This window comes from Anolis sagrei, chromosome 6, assembly GCF_037176765.1.
Source record: "Anolis sagrei isolate rAnoSag1 chromosome 6, rAnoSag1.mat, whole genome shotgun sequence".
Lineage (NCBI taxonomy): Eukaryota > Metazoa > Chordata > Lepidosauria > Squamata > Dactyloidae > Anolis > Anolis sagrei.
In genome coordinates, this window is record NC_090026.1 from 41370103 (window position 1) to 41385986 (window position 15884).

At 45.0% G+C, this 15884-nt stretch overlaps 1 protein-coding gene across 1 annotated transcript; it reads right to left on the reverse strand.

The window, feature by feature from the left end:
• Positions 1-9726: 9726 nt before the first annotated feature.
• Positions 9727-15135, reverse strand: LOC137097432 (gasdermin-A2-like). The gene is made up of 4 exons (XM_067470545.1): positions 14992-15135; positions 11413-11563; positions 10895-10968; positions 9727-9960 (listed from the first exon to the last, which is right to left on the reverse strand). Exons 1-4 carry the CDS (start codon positions 15028-15030, stop codon positions 9727-9729), a joined length of 498 nt encoding a protein of 165 aa, XP_067326646.1. The 5' UTR covers positions 15031-15135.
• Between the last annotated feature and the right edge of the window lie 749 nt (positions 15136-15884).

Sequence of the window (15884 nt, forward strand, 5' to 3'; positions counted from 1 at the left end):
TCAAGGCCTTGGGGCTCAGAACAGGGGTGAAGGGGGGGGAGGAAGGGGTCACTTGCTCTCCAAGTGGGCCTGACTCCTTCCCTCTTCCTCCTTCTCCTCTTTGAAGACTGCGAGAGAGACCCTCAGGGATGCAGCGGAGGTCCTGCGATGGCACCTGGAGGACTGCGTTCTGGCGGGAGACACCTTCAGCCTGCAGGAGCTGCTTTACAAGATCTCCAAGCGCCTGGTCAGTGCCGGTCCTGAAGCCTGGGAGTCAGGGGGGCCTTATGCCCAGCAGGCATAGGGAACCCCTTTTTTGACCTCATCTCTCTCTCTCCTCCAGATCCAGCACTGCAGCTCCAGGAGTGAGTTGGAGGAGCAGGTGTATGGCTGCCTGCCTTTTTTCAAGAGCAAGCTTCCCTCGGCCAAAAAGGCAGCGGCCATGTTGCTCGGTAAGGGACCGGGAGGGAGCTTGGCCCCGTTTGTGCCCATTCTTGGCTTCTAGCTCACTCTCTGGGGCAGCAGGAGTGCCCTCTTCCCCAGAGGACCCCTCTCCCTCCACCCTGGGCCAATGTAGAATGGCCCTTCGAGCTCATTCTGGGAACCCAGAGCCTTATTGGGGGGGGGGGGGGGAGAGCAAAGACCAGGGTCCTCTTCCTCCCCTTCTCTCCCTTCCTTCTGCCTGCAAAGGCCCCTCCCCAGCCTCCTCTGGGGCATCCCCCTCCCTTGAGTGTAGTGTTGGGTTCAGGGAGCTCCAGAATGGTCTTTGCTCAGGGAGATGGTCCCTCTCTTCTCTGCTGCCTTCCTTCTCTCCAGGTCATGTGCTTCACAAGAACAGCAACATCTGCACTGAGAGGAACACCTGCACCTACGAGGCCTGTAAGTCAGCCCAAGAGGGACTGGGCCTTGGAAGTGAGGGTCCTGGGGAGTCCGTGTGCCGTCCCTCACCTGCTGACCTTCCTCCCTCCCTTCCTTCCAGGGCTGACCGATCTCATCGCCGACCATGACCCTGAAGTCAGGAGAGTTGGCTGGCAGACCAAGGCCATCCTCGCCAGGGCCTCCGCCCTCCACTCCCGACACAGGCTGCGAGCTGCTTTTCGGCGCTTGGTGGCAGGCTGCGGGCGAGAAAGGTACCCCCCAGAGTACGCCAAGGGCCCACCCGCCTGATGGACAGGTAAGCAAGGAAGGGAGGAAGGAGAGAAGGAGGGAGGAATTGAGGAAAGAAGAAAGGAGTCTCCTTTACCCAGTCCTCCTTTCTCTGTTCTTTGCAGGAACACCACGATCTCTCTACGTGTTGCAGGAAGACCTCCGCTTCGCTCCAGCTGTGCCGCAGCCCCAAAGGGAAGTAGCGTTAAGGAGGCGGGAGTCTGCCCAGCCCTGGCCCAGGGAATCCCCATCCCTTTGCAGAAGGCCCGCCCCCGCTCTGGGCCCCATTGCCACCAGAGGCCCTTGGAGCAGAGCAGAAAAGGAAGACTGCTTGGGCCCCCTCAGGCCCCTCTGTTGAGCTCTGTTCTGTTCTGTGGGAGATTGGGGGGCCTAAAGGGGAGGGGCCACCACCTGCTCCCGGGCCTTCATTCCAAGCCTTGGGCTGGGCCCCGCCTCCTTTGACCTCCGGACTCCCCCACCCTGACCCCTCCCTCTCGGCCTGGGATGCCACCACCGCTTCCTCCCTCCCTCCAAGGTGGCATCCCCACAAGGGCATCTCCTGCCCCTTGCCCATCCCAGGTGTGCTGCCCCTCCTCCCCCTCCCCTCCAGGTGCAGCCAGGCCTCCCTCCTCCTGAGCCCCTCCCCCCAACCACACCCATTGTCCCCTGTCCCCACCCAGTCAGAAGGGTCAGGAGGGCAGGGATCAAGAGGAGGGTCACGGTCCACAGCCCCACCTGTCCAGGGAAATCGAGAGACCACACTCCACTTGGTGAAAGGCGGTTTCACCGCTAATGGAATTGGCCTTTTTGGGGATGCACTGATCGGACAAATGTTCAGTGCATCCCATTTAGATGTGCACATTAATCTGCAGAACATGGTCCACATGCAGATCTTATCTCAGGAATGTCTGGAGTTGTATAAGACACTCTCCAAAGACATGGGTCATTAAGGAAGGAGACCTGGGGTCTCTCCTCCCTGGGTTTTTCTATAGGGACTCAGGAAGGAGAAGGAAGGAAGAGCCAGGGTTTTCCACAATAAAGGACCCGTCTGGATGGGCCCCAAAACACTTGGAGGAGCAGTTTGAGAAACTTTCAGTCAACTCGTAATTAATTCGCCACAAACCAGGAAAACCTTGGTTTGTGGTGAATTTATTAGATAGTGGATTTATTCCGTGCCTTCTTGGAAGGCGTGGGATCAACCCACTACTTCCGGTGTCTAGATTGCAGTCCAGACACCATTTTGACAGTTTTCTGGACTAAATTAGTCCGGAAAACTGTGGGAATGCCATCCCCTCCCCCACATCCCCCAAACCTCCTTTAAAAGTAAAATAAATTTAAGTAAGTTTATTTTACTTTTAAAAGGGGTTTGGGGGCTGTGGGGTAGGAGGCTAGGGTCTGCAGATGTTCTGCCCGGCCAGTCCCAGAAGAACATCTGGACACCCACCCCAGAAAGCATGCGCTTTCAGGGATGGGTGTAGACAGGCCCCCAGGAGCATCCACGTTTTTTAAATGCAGATGCTCCTGGGATAAAGGGCTGCCTGGAAGCGCTCCTGGACTTTGACTCATATCATCCTAATAGCTAGTAAGCTGACTGGGATTTCAGCAAACAGACTTCCAAAACATGTTGAGAAGCACAATTTGAAGGGCTATCCAGATAGGACACAAAACGTGCGCCCTCCTGCGTTTTTCTGAGAGGTGTCAGATGACGGCCCACGTAAACGCGAATGCATTCCTCACAAAGCAGGAAAACCCTGCTTTGTTTCAAGGTAATTTAACTGCTGGAAAGACATGGGTCTTTCAGGAGACCTGTGTCTTTCCAGGTAAGAGAGCGGTGTAGATGGGACTGGGAATTGCGCCGTGCGACTTCCCTCTATACAATCTACCTTGGATGTCTTGGGCTCCTGGAGCCCCAGAAATGTAAGAAACCCCCTCCCCAAACCCCTTCCCCAAGGGTTGCATTGGAATTGCATTTGTATTTTCCAGTGTAGCCCCTGAGGAAGGCCGGCCCATTAGTGGCTGCCAGTTGCCTGGACAACTGGTGGTCATCCCCCCTCTTCTGGAGCTGTGTCTCCCGATGGGCCTTGATGCTCCTTGGGTTCACTTTGGGCCCCCCCACCCACCCCACCTCTCTTGGACGCACCTGGAAGGAGGCCTGGCTGCTGGGGGTCATGGAGGAGGAGAAGCAGGAGGAGGAGGGGTCACTGACACAGCTTGTGGTTCTTGCAGGGCCTTCCCGGATGGAGGACGCCAAGGGACAGTGACCCATCGAGGGACATGAACATCGAGGGACCCTGATCAGCAAGGGACTCTGACCATCGTGGGACGCTTGACATTGAGGGACCCTGATCAGCGAAGGACCCTGGCCATCGAGGGACCCTAACCATCGAGGGATGCTTGACATTGAGGGACCCTGCCCGGCGCCTGTAAGAACAAGAAGAGGGAAGACAGGACTTCGATAAATGTGTTTGGATGTCTCGTTCTTTTGTAAAATGTTAAAGTGTATGTTTGTTGTTATTTACTATGTAATTGATTGTATTTCTTGTATAGGAGAGGATCCCCCTGCCCTGTGGAAGCGCTGCTCTTCCCCTTTGGCTGCTCTGGCTGCCTCCTGTGGATCCGGGGCTTGCAGGGGAGGGAGGCCCAGGCCTCTCTGGCAGAGGAGGGTCTCCAAGGCCCCCCTCCCTCCTCTGCAAATCCCAGCCCAGCCGCTGGAGGAGAAGAGACGCCCTTGGACAGCGCAGTGAGAGAGGCCCCCTAGTCTGTGTATTGTAGTTTTATCCTGTAGATTTGTGTAGACTAATATTGTATTCTTTAATGTCTGGGTAGAATAAATGTACTCTTTTCTTTTTAATCTGGCGCTTTCCTTAGATTCCTTTTGGGAGGGAGACCCAAACTGCCCAGGACCTGCAACTCAGGCCCCATCCACACTGACCCTTCCATGCAGGTTGAGCTGCATATGAGACTGGATCTATATTTCCCTCTCTCCCAGGATCTGATCCCAGATTATCTGATTTGAACTGGATTATATGAGTCTGTACTGCCAGACTCGTATAATCCAGTAGGGTAGGGTAGATCCAGCCTGAGTCTGCACTGACCATATTATACAGTTCTACCTGCATGGAATGACAGTGTAGGTAAGGCTATAGGCCCCATCTACACTGCCATATAATCCATTTTCAGAATGCATGTTAACAGTGGTCGAACCTGGATAATATGGCAGTGTAGGACCCCTTCTACACAGCTTTATAAAATCCAGGTTCTCTGCTTTCTACTGGATTATTTTGCAGTGTAGATTGATTCAGATAATCCAATTCAAAGCAGAAAATGTGGACTATTTGCCTTGATATTATAGGGAATTAGAATGGATTATAGGGAATTATTATTGGATTATAGGGAAGTGTAGAAGGACCCTTATGGGTCCTAAGAAGAGGAAGTGAGAGGAGATGACAATGTTCCCATGTAGGCTGGATCTACACTGCCTTATAGCCCAAAATCTCATCCCAGATTATCTGCTTTAAACTGGATTATATGAGTCTACACTGCCAGATAACCTGGGAGAAGCAGATAGTCTGGGACCAGAAACTGGGATATGGGGCAGTGCCGATCCAGCCTGAGTTCATACTATATGAAATGATAATGTAGATAAGGTTCTAGGCTCCATTGACACTGGCATAGAATTCAGTTTCTAAATACATATTAACTGCAGTTCAAACTGGATTCTATGACAGTGTAGATGGAGCCATGGCATATAGTCTGTGTTGTATAGGCTTTGTAACCAGGGTTGTCATGTTGGGCAACCCTGACATCAATTGTGACTTAATATTATTCTATAGTCTGTTTTGTTTACTTTCTGTAACCATTTCTATAATGTCTGCTGTCTAGTGTTAAAAGATCTTTGCTTAGAATAAATGTATCCGTTTCTTTTGAATGTGGCGCTTTCCTTGGATTCCTTTGGGGAGGGAGACCTCAACTGCCCAGGACTTACAACTCAGGCCCCATCCACACTGACCCTTCCATGCAGGTTGATCTGCATTGTAGGGTGAGTGTAGACTCATCCATATATGTCTGTACTAAACATATAATCCAGTTCAAAATGCATGCAATGTACAGTTTAGATGGAGCCAAAGGCCTCATTTGCACTGCCGTATAATCCAGTTTTAGAATTTGGATTAAATGCAGTTCATAATGGATTATATGGCAGTGTAGGTGGGGCCTAAGAGGAAGAAGTGAGAGAAGACAACAATGCTATCATGTAAAATGGATCCACACTGCCCTATTCCCCAGGATCTGATCCCAGATTATATGTTTTAAACAGGATTATATGAGCCTGCACTCCCAGATAATCTGGGATAAGCAGATTATTTGGTATAGGATCCTGGGATATGGGACAGTGTGGAAGGGATTGTAGTTGGTGCAAATGTGTGTGTGTTATTAAACTGTGTCACGTTGAGATCATGTTATGACCAGGATGACATGGCTGTGCCAATAAAGTTTGTTAAGTATCGTTAAGAAGAACTGTTTGTGCGTGTGTTTTATAATGTTTCGCTGGGGGGAATCTTCTCCTTGTGGAAATGCAAAAGTGTAGATAGTAGCGAACCCTGTTCTTAGTGGTCTACAAATGGAAAAGGAGTCTAAGGTGTGAAGCTGCGGCGAAAAAGTCCAATGCGAGTCTAGGCTGCATCAGCAGGACTCTCGTGATGTGATGAAGGGGAGCCACAGTCCCGTTTCTGTTCTCACCTGAGATCATCCTGCGTCCCTTTCTGGAGACCACAATCCAAGAAAGAAAGGGACAGGTGGAAGGGTCCAGAGAAGGAGGGGCCACCCAAAGGGTCAAATATTGTTTACAGATTCTTCTTTTCAGAGCCAAACTAGACATCCCAGGGAAGAATGCACAGGATGCAAGGAGCCGGCTAATCCCAGTCTCTTTGAGCAAATGCCCCAAAAGGACAGAGCAATGAATATGTGGCTTTTCTGGTCTTAAGGTGACTCCACACTATAGAACAAATGCCCTTTGAGCCCATGTGAACGACTTTGGCTCAAGGCTATGGAATCCTGGGAGTTGTAGTTTCATTGAGAGAGTTGGTGAAGATGGAGCCTGAGTCTTAAAGTGCATCTGTGCTATAGAATTAACTCCCTATTGAAGTAAAAGACAGTCTTTTAACTTATGGAGATATATATGGAAGAGTCCAGGTGGCCTTTTATTGTACCATACTGTCAAATAATGCAGAAGAAAGATGGCACGGGTCAAGCTCCAGCACATGCTTCAGCTCAAGTGACTTGTGTTAACAAACATACATTACTTTCAATAGCTGTAATGTAAAAAAGTAACACTTAAACACAACTATTTTATGAATTGTTTACTTCCAGGGAGTTAGTCTTGTGACTGTTACTAAAGACTCTTCCAAAGTAACTTCCTACGGCAAAACATGCAAGCGGGGTGACATTAGCTGGCACTGTCAATAACCATTCAAGGATTTGAAGAATGCATCTACAATGTAAAATTAATGCAGCTTTTTTTTAGAGGGATAAAGCCAGGTAGAAATAATAGTAGTAGTAGTAATAATAATAATAATAATAATAATAATAATAATAATAATAGTCTAAAAACTGTGGCGATATTTTAGAATACCTACAGTGTCAAAACATTCTGGTGCCTCTTCACTTTAGCAATCTCTGGATTCCATAGCATCAGACATGAAGCCCCTATAGCCCCCCCCCCCAATTCTCATGGTGGTCCACGAGAAGGCCCTTACTGGTACATTATTTAAACTGTTATGTTTATTAATATCATGATCTGATCACCATTCTCAATATATCCCATATGTATGGGGATATTGGGGTAACGATACAAAAGGTTTGCTAGGATAGACCCTCTTTCACCCAGACTCAGCCCCCCCCCCATCAAACTCAGCCCCCGCCCCCCTCGAATCAAAATCCTGGCTACGGGCCTGCATAGCATTGAACCGTGGCAATCAAAGTGGTGTCAAACTGCATTAATTCTACAGTGTAGATGAACCTTTAGTCCTTACAAACAAAATACATTCCTCTCTCTTAAGGGTGTATCTGCTCTGCAAATGTCATGGCTCAATGCTATGGAATTCTGGGAGTTGCAGTTTTGCAAGGTCTGCAGCCTTCTGTGTCAAAGAATGCTGAGAAAGTGAAATGCTTTGCAAACGACAACTCCCAGGATTCCATCGCACTGGACCACAAATGTCAGCGTGGGGTCAAACTAATCCTGAGTCCAGAGCTTGAACCAATTCACCATGCTGCCTCTCTGTTTCTGGCACTTTTGGGCAAAGAAGGCAGAAGGCCTGTCAAACTACATCTCCCAGGGTTCCCTGGTGTTCAGGTGCCTTTCCCCAGGTGAGTGAGTCAGTTCCTCCTCTTGCCCTCCAGGGGGCCCTTGCCATGTGCTGCAGTGTCAGTGTTTATTCCAGGAAGGAAAGTGAAAGAAGCCAAAGCTCAGCACATTGAACCCCAGCTGCCTGTTTCTCTTTGTTATTGAAGACCCCCAATCCCACCCCTAATCAAAAGAAGACATAGCTTGGTTGTGGGAATTGCAGTTTCCCAAGGATGAAAGTCCAGATGAATTGGAAATGGCCTCCATCCCCATGACCTCCCTTGTGCAAGAACCAGCAGTAGCCCACACTCCATAGCCCCCGAGTCCCTCCACAGGAGCATCCACCCCCAGCTCAGCCATTTGACTCAAGCCCTTATGCTCCAGAAAATCTCTGCAGCTTCAATGGAGATCGCCCAGTTGATCCCCTCCCTTCCTCAAGTAATATTGAAAAACAAAAAACCCCTGAAGGTGTTTGGGCTAATTAAGAAGAGGAAACAGCAGTGAACCTCAAGACTCTGAATTTAGTTTCATTTTCAGCTTAAAATTCATCCCCTTTTCGGGAAAACAATTGGCTTCTTAGGCACGCCATGACCGACTCAGGCTGTGTCTACGTCGTCTCATTAATACAATTTGACAGCACTGTGTCTGTCTCAATAAAGGCAATCTCCAAGTTAAGGAAGAGGGGCTGACAAAGGGCAAGATGGATGGATGGCATTCTTGAAGTGACTGGATTGATCTTGAAGGAGCTGGGGGTGGTGACGGCCAATAGGGAGCTCTGGCGTGGGCTGGTCTATGAAGTCACGAAGAGTTGGAAACGAATGAACGAATGAACAACAAACACACACACACACACACACACACACACACATCTTCTTCGTGGTCTCCATGAATCACACAGTTCACTGTTTGGAACCTTCTACAATCTAAAATGTTTTGGAGATAACCATGCCCACCATCCTGGGATAACCCTGCCCACCACCCCTCTGTTTTGATTCTAAAATAGCATCGATTGTTAGATGCACATCAATTTCAGTAACAGCAACAGAGAAAAAAGCTTTATTCATATATACAAACAAATTTATGTATATAAAGATGCACCCCGTTTGTAGAGATGTTTACAAGGAGGAATAGTGTGACTAGGCAGTTCCAAAAAATGGCCCAATGTTACCTAAGTTCCTCACTTTGACTTGGCCCTCCGCTCTACAATCCTGACATTTTAATGCCCGTGAACATTATCCTCCCAGCCCTGTCTTTCTGAATTTTGCACTTTCCCTTAGCTCTATCTAGGAATTTGCACAAACCCAGAGCCCTCTGAACTCAGCACTTTTATCGTTCTGTATGGTACTGTTTTTATGTTATGTTTTATTGTCATATGTTTTGATTTGGTTTTATTTTGATGGCATCTTATTGTGTTATGTTTTTAACTTTGTGCTCTCTGGGCTCATCCCTTGTAAGCCGCCCCATTCCCTTAGGGGAGATGGAGGCGGGGTATAAAAATAAAATTATTATTGTTGTTGTTGTTATTATCTCAGAATAAAAGAAATAGGGTAATTTTAAAGTAGTCAGGATATTGAAAAAAGAAGTATGTCATACATGCAGGACTTGTATGGTGTTTTCATGTTTACAACATGGTTGTGTGTGTGTGTGTGTGTTTTTTTTTTTTGTCGTGTCAGGAGCGACTTAAAAAACTGTAAGTCGTTTCTGGTGTGAGAAACATGGTAAAACAAGCATATGACCATCCACAATCTAGCTATCTATCCATCCCATTTAATTGAGACTGGATGGTTCTACTTCAGAAGAAAATTAGCCATAATTTGCAGCGGCTATTTGAGATAGATGGTCATGATGGCTACCATCATCAGGAGATATAATTTCTATCAGAACAAGGAATATTGCAAATGGTAAGGGCTGAATGAGGCATGTAACCTAAGGTCTTTTGCAAAGAAAATAAATGATTTTATTACTACTAATTTTCATTCCAAGAGAGAAATGTGACTGAAAAGGAGGCTATATAGTGCAAAGAAGATCTGAGAGCAAGGCCATATATACGTATCTGCACTACAATATAACCCTATACCGGTTTTGCTCAGAACTAAGCTGCACTGAGGAAAGTCTGGAAAAAGTTACTTTTCTGAACTGCAATTTACCCAACCCATGACTGTGGGAGTTGAACCCAATATATATATATTTCAAGCTTGGAAATAAATGAGATTTTCCCAGATAAATGTGTACAGCTTGGTCATGCAGATATCATGATGAATTCAGTCGTCTTCTTGCTTAGTTAGAAGAGAGAGCACATAAAGAACCACAAACAAGGGCACCAAAGCTGCAGGCTCTCCTGTTCCAGTAAGTTGAGCTTCAGTTTTCTGAACAGTCACTCCACTCATTTCAATCATTGCTCCCATTATAAGCATCTCTTCTTCAGATAAGAGCTGGACGTTTACAGTGAATTTCTTTTCATCGTTGCTTAGAATATTGCCTAATATGATATCGATCTTTGGAAACACAAAAGAAGCAAAATCAAACCACACAAGTCAAAATATTCATTGTAAATAAAAAAATCATTGTTGTTTGGAAAATCTTTGGAAAAACTATAGTATACAGCCATGTATCACAATTTGATTATGGAACTCTTTTGCCACTGTTAGCTCTGCCAGTGCTGAGAAGCTAGCAGGCAAATTACATTTTACATTTTAGAAAGGCAGAGGTATACAGAAGGCTCCTATGAACTCATGCCCTTTTGCACCACACAGTTATAGTGCCATCGATCCACTTTAATCGGCATGGATGCATCATATGGAATCCTGTGGGGGTTTTTTTGTTTGTTGCTGCTGCATTAAAACTGAAAGCTGTCTGCAAATCCTAGGATTCCATAGAATTCACACTTATTTCAGTTTTGTAAAAGGAGTATCTACTATCTATTAAGTCTGAGTGTCAGCTGTATTAAGATCACTTCTAACCAAAAGGTCATGAGTTCGAAGCCAGCCCAGGTCAGAGTGAGCTTCCGACCAATTGTGTAGCTTGTTGTCGACCTTTGCACCCCGAAAGACAGTTGCATCTGTCAAGTAGGAAAATTAGGTACCACCTATGTGTGGGGAGGCTAATTTAACTAATTTACAAGGCCATAAAAAAGACACCAGCAAAGTACTCCAGCAAAAGCATGCGGGGAATGTGGAAGTACTTTATCAGTGTCGTAGATGGACGATGAAAGCGACAGCTCCCCTGGCGGCCAGAAAAGTTAAATAGCCTCTGACTGCCTGTCTATATCTGTTGTGTGTCTTTGGCATTGAATGTTAGCCATATATGTGTACATTGTAATCCGCCCTGAGTCCCCTGTGGGATGAGAAGGGCAGAATATAAATACTGTAAATAAATAAATATTAACATGTCTGGCAAAACATGTAGGGAATGTGTGATTAGAGTTCTCACCAGTTCCAGCTGCTTGGGCACAATCTTCTTTTCCACAGATTCTTCCAAGAGCATCAATTGTTCTTCTTGCAGTTCTGAGAAAGAGAGCAAAACAATCAATGGAAGGGAAGGGTTCCATACTAGGGCTGAATGGCTGAAGCAGAGAGCTGACAAGATTATTCTTATCAGCAATATGATAAGAAAGAGCCATAGTTTGCTCTAGCATGCTGGGACATGCAAATAAAGAGAAGCCTCTTTTTCACTGAGTTGTCCTCTCACAGTAGTAACTGGGCAAATCTGTGAGAAACTCTAGGAGAATAGGCCATGAGTTATTTGTCCATGATTAATTATTACTGAAGAGATCTAGGTGCCCTTCAAGAGAGCTGTGGGAAATTTCAAGCAGTTTGAGATTTGAAATGCTGCCCTTATCTGCAAGATCAACATGTGTACAACTGAATCAGCAGAGGCTCATGGGCTGAAATGTCCTTTAGTGACATACCTTCAAATGGTCACTGTATTTTGGAAGTTGTGATCCTTACCATCTAAGGCTTCTAGAAAATAAACAACTGCCTTTGCAAGTTCAGGGATGATGACTCCACTGCGATCTTGCAAATTCTCCACCAGATCTTGAAATTCTGGCTTGTCTGCCTTCAGCTTGCATTGGCCAGAGGTTTCAAGTGACTCCTCCAGCTAATAACATAAAGAAAAAGGTAATGTCAATGCCAACCAGTTACATGGACCTAAATGCAGGGATTTAGGGGCACACAAATGAAAGCAAGGGTTGCTTTGTGATGAAATCTGAATCAAGAGCATGAAGGAGTGTTGAGTAATTTTGAGGATGAATTTGGTTTGGTTCTGTCCTTTAAATCAGTTCATGTGAGAGAACTGATGTAAACATAAAATAGATAGCCACTGGCTAGTTTTAATTTTCCTGCCAAAAAGATTATAAAACTCCCCTCCAGTAACATTACTAGGAAGGAAAGAGAAGCCATTAGAGACCTAAATTCAGATCCTGATATCCTCATTCTGCCAGCAGACAAGGGGAATGCCACAGTCATCATGCATACAGAGCAATACAAGGAGAAGATCAGAAAACTCCTGGACCCTACTATATACAGAAAACTTAAGCAAGACCCAACCTCCAAAATAACCAGAAAAACCAACACTCTAATTAAAAACTCCTCAATCAACTTCGACATACAACAGCAGCTATGTAAATCGGAAGCCCTTCCACCCAGGCTTTATGGACTCCCCAAAATCCAGAAGGACTCCACCCCACTCAGACCAATCGTGAGTGCCATTGGGTCCCCCACATATGACTTAGCCAAATTTCTTGCTGCACAGTTACAAAGCCACATTGGGCTCACAACACACTACATCAAGGACTCAGCCCACTTCATTGAAAAAATCAGCAATCTCAAGCTAAATCCAAATGACAAACTGATCAGCTTCGATGTGGTGTCTCTATTTACCATGGTCCCAGTTGCAGACACCATGGCACTCATCAACCAGAGGTTCCCAGAAGACATCACGGCGCTGTTTCACCATTGCCTCACCACCAGCTATTTTCAGTGGGACAATGAATTCTACGAACAGAAAGATGGCGTAGCTATGGGGAGCCCTCTCAGCCCAGTCATAGCTAACTTCTACATGGAACAATTTGAAAAACAAGCTCTTGAAACAGCAACCAAAAAGCCCACTATATGGTTCAGATATGTGGATGATACTTTCACCATTTGGAGCCATGGAGATGAAGAACTCAACAGGTTCCTGGAACATCTTAACAGCATCCACCCTAACATCCAGTTCACTATGGAAAAAGAAAAGGAAGGAAGACTGCCTTTTCTAGATGTCCTAGTCATCCGCAAACCTGATCAACAATTGGGTCACACCGTTTACAGAAAACCCACACACACAGATAGATATCTACATAAAAACTCCAACCATCACCCAAGTCAAAAAAGAAGCACCATTAAAGCCTTGGCAGACCGTGCTAAAAGAATCTGCGAACCCCACCTCCTCCAAGATGAACTGAACCACCTCAACTGGGCTCTACAGGCCAATGGATACTCCACCTCAGAGCTGCAAGACCAAGAACAAGCCACAAGAGTAAAGATGAAGATCCACCCAGAGGAAAAGTGTTCCTGCCATACATCAAGGGAACCACTGATCGCATAGGGAAGCTGATGAGGAAACACAACATACAAACAATCTACAAACCCACCAGGAAAATCCAACAAATGCTACGTTCAGCAAAGGACAAGAGGGATCCTCTCACCTCTGCAGGAGTCTACCGTATACCATGCAGCTGTGGACAAGTCTACATAGGGACCACCAAACGCAGCGCCCAAACAAGAATCCAGGAACATGAAAGGCACTGCAGACTACTTCATCCAGAGAAGTCAGCCATAGCAGAGCACCTGATGAACCAACCTGGACACAGCATTTTATTTGAGAACACAAAAATGCTGGACCACTCTCACAACCACCATGTCAGACTACACAGAGAAGCCATTGAAATCCACAAACATGTGGACAATTTCAACAGAAAGGAAGAAACCATGAAAATGAACAAAATCTGGCTACCAGTATTAAAAAACTCTAAAATTAAAACAGCAGAGAGAAAAACAGGCAGGGACATCTAATCACCTTTCAAGAAGAGTTCGCTCCAGGCACTGTCAGCCCATTGTATGCTAATCAAGGTGGTCAGTCGTAAAGATTCACACCTAGCCCAACTTACAAAAGCCTTTTGTCTCACCCTGGTCATTCCACAGATATATAAACCCCTTTTTCCCAGCTCCAGAAGACCTCTGAAGATGCTTGCCATAGATGCAGGTGAAACGTCAGGAGAAATGCCTCTAGAACATGGCCATATAGCCCGAAAAAACCCACAAGAACTGAAAAAGATTATAAATCAGATAATCTCCTAAACATTCCTGCCGATAAGATTCCTTTGAAGGATGTGTGAAGGGGCTTCCATGGAATAATATTCTGTAAAAGAGCAACAATGACTGCTGTGGTGCAAAGAAGAAAATTTGCACATATTTCATCCTCCATTGCAAGAACAAAAGAGTTGCAAATGTTTTCATTCCACTGCTCTTATTCTTTTTCATGGCATACTTTCAATGGTTCTTAACACTTGCATTTTAATAGAATTATAACGTTAGCCCTGAGTCCCAGGATTGGGCGAAAGGCAGCAATTTAGAAAAGACTGTAATAATAATAATAATAATAATAATAATAATAATAATGTAATACTCATTTTTTTTTTGCAATTTTTCAATTATTCTTCATATTTGGAGATTTTAATTTTTCACCAAAAGTACCTTGGATTTTGCAGGGAAAAAACACAATTAGCTTAATGCAAAGAACACTGTATTTGTGCATTTTGTGTTAAAGTGCATTGGTTTCTAAATGAAAATGTTTTAGGTCAAAATGTTTTTTTTTTAAGCAGGGTGGGGGTTGCAAGTTAACTTTTTGTCCTGAAATACAAAACAATGTAATGAATTTCTTTTGGCAGGGTGACTTTCTCACTCTTTCTCTCAAAGGAGAAAGGAATTTGTAAATAACTTTTACACATTTTCCAGTCAATGGGTGACGGCAGTCCCCGAGTTACAAGCACACTCAAGCAAGAACAAGGTTGTAACAAACGGACGTGAGAGAAATCTACCCCCAGGAAGGGAAATGCACTCTTGGAAGAGTCATCAAGGGGAAAAGGTCTCTCCATTGAAGCTTCATCACCAATCCTTGTTTCCAAGACAAGCCACATTTTTCAAAATCCAGTTATCCCAGGGACAGAAAGTGAAGCAAGATCTTCTGAACAGGGGCACAAACAACAAAACAAACACCACAGGGGTGACAATGTTAACCTGGGTTTTTTTTCCCCAAAGCTAAAGAAGATATATTTTTGGTTGGAACTACACTTGACAATGGGAAGCGGAGATTAATCTTGAATGCCTCCAAATATGACACTGGGTTGGAAAGACACTAATGGGAGAGATCCACAAAGACAATATGGCCAAGGATTTGTGAAGGGAGGGACAATGAGCTGGAAACAAATGATGAGGAAACCCTTAACCCCAAAGGAAGAGCCTAACGCACAACGAGAATATCTTTACCTGGAACACTAGCTCTTGTAGAAGGTCCTTGTTCCTCATTACAGCCACAAAGCCAGTTAGAAATACACCTCGCAGATTTGCAGATAGGAATGAGAACTGTACACAGTTCTCTTCAACTTCCTGATGTATACTTTCCACACTGTACATTACAGGTACTAATAAAGAGAATTGAGAGCTCAGGATCAGATGTAAGGAAAAATGTATCACAGAGCTAGATATTTGGGATTAGTGGTAATACTTCATGTTTTTGAAAATATTACTTTTATGTCACCATACAAACCCACCATAAAATGTTCTCAGCACAGAGCACAAGCACAAGCAGGTGTCTCACTGGTAAAATTAAACTCCAGATCTTTGTAAACAGTCAGAATCTTTAAAATCCAAAACCTCATCAGGAGTGAAGGTTTGACTTATTTGTTGTATCGAAATATATTAATATTTGATTTAGAAGGCCTTTAAGACAGGAGTCTCCAACAGGGCATCTTCAGAGGCTACTGTGCCTAAAGATACCTCCCTCAGTATCCTGTCTCTGAGTGACAACATTCACCTTGACAGGCATGGACAAGTCAATTCCCAGGACACAAATTCCTAATATGTTCACAGTTCATCTTTTTAAGTGATAAAAATATGTATAGTGTGGCTTTTCTTACCCATGAGGGTTTTTTTAAAATCCCACACTGCAAAAAGATTGTGTTATTTCAGAACCCCATATTTCTTGAAATATTATCGAAATGTGTAAGTAAGCCAATGAACTAAGTTGAAACAGTGGTCTTCAACTGATTTACTTCAGAGCTTGCATTAAACCCCAACTTTTAAAAACATGAACGACTTACTTTCACAACTGAAATACATTGGAACAACTTTTCCTATGGAAAAAAAACAAGCATAATAAA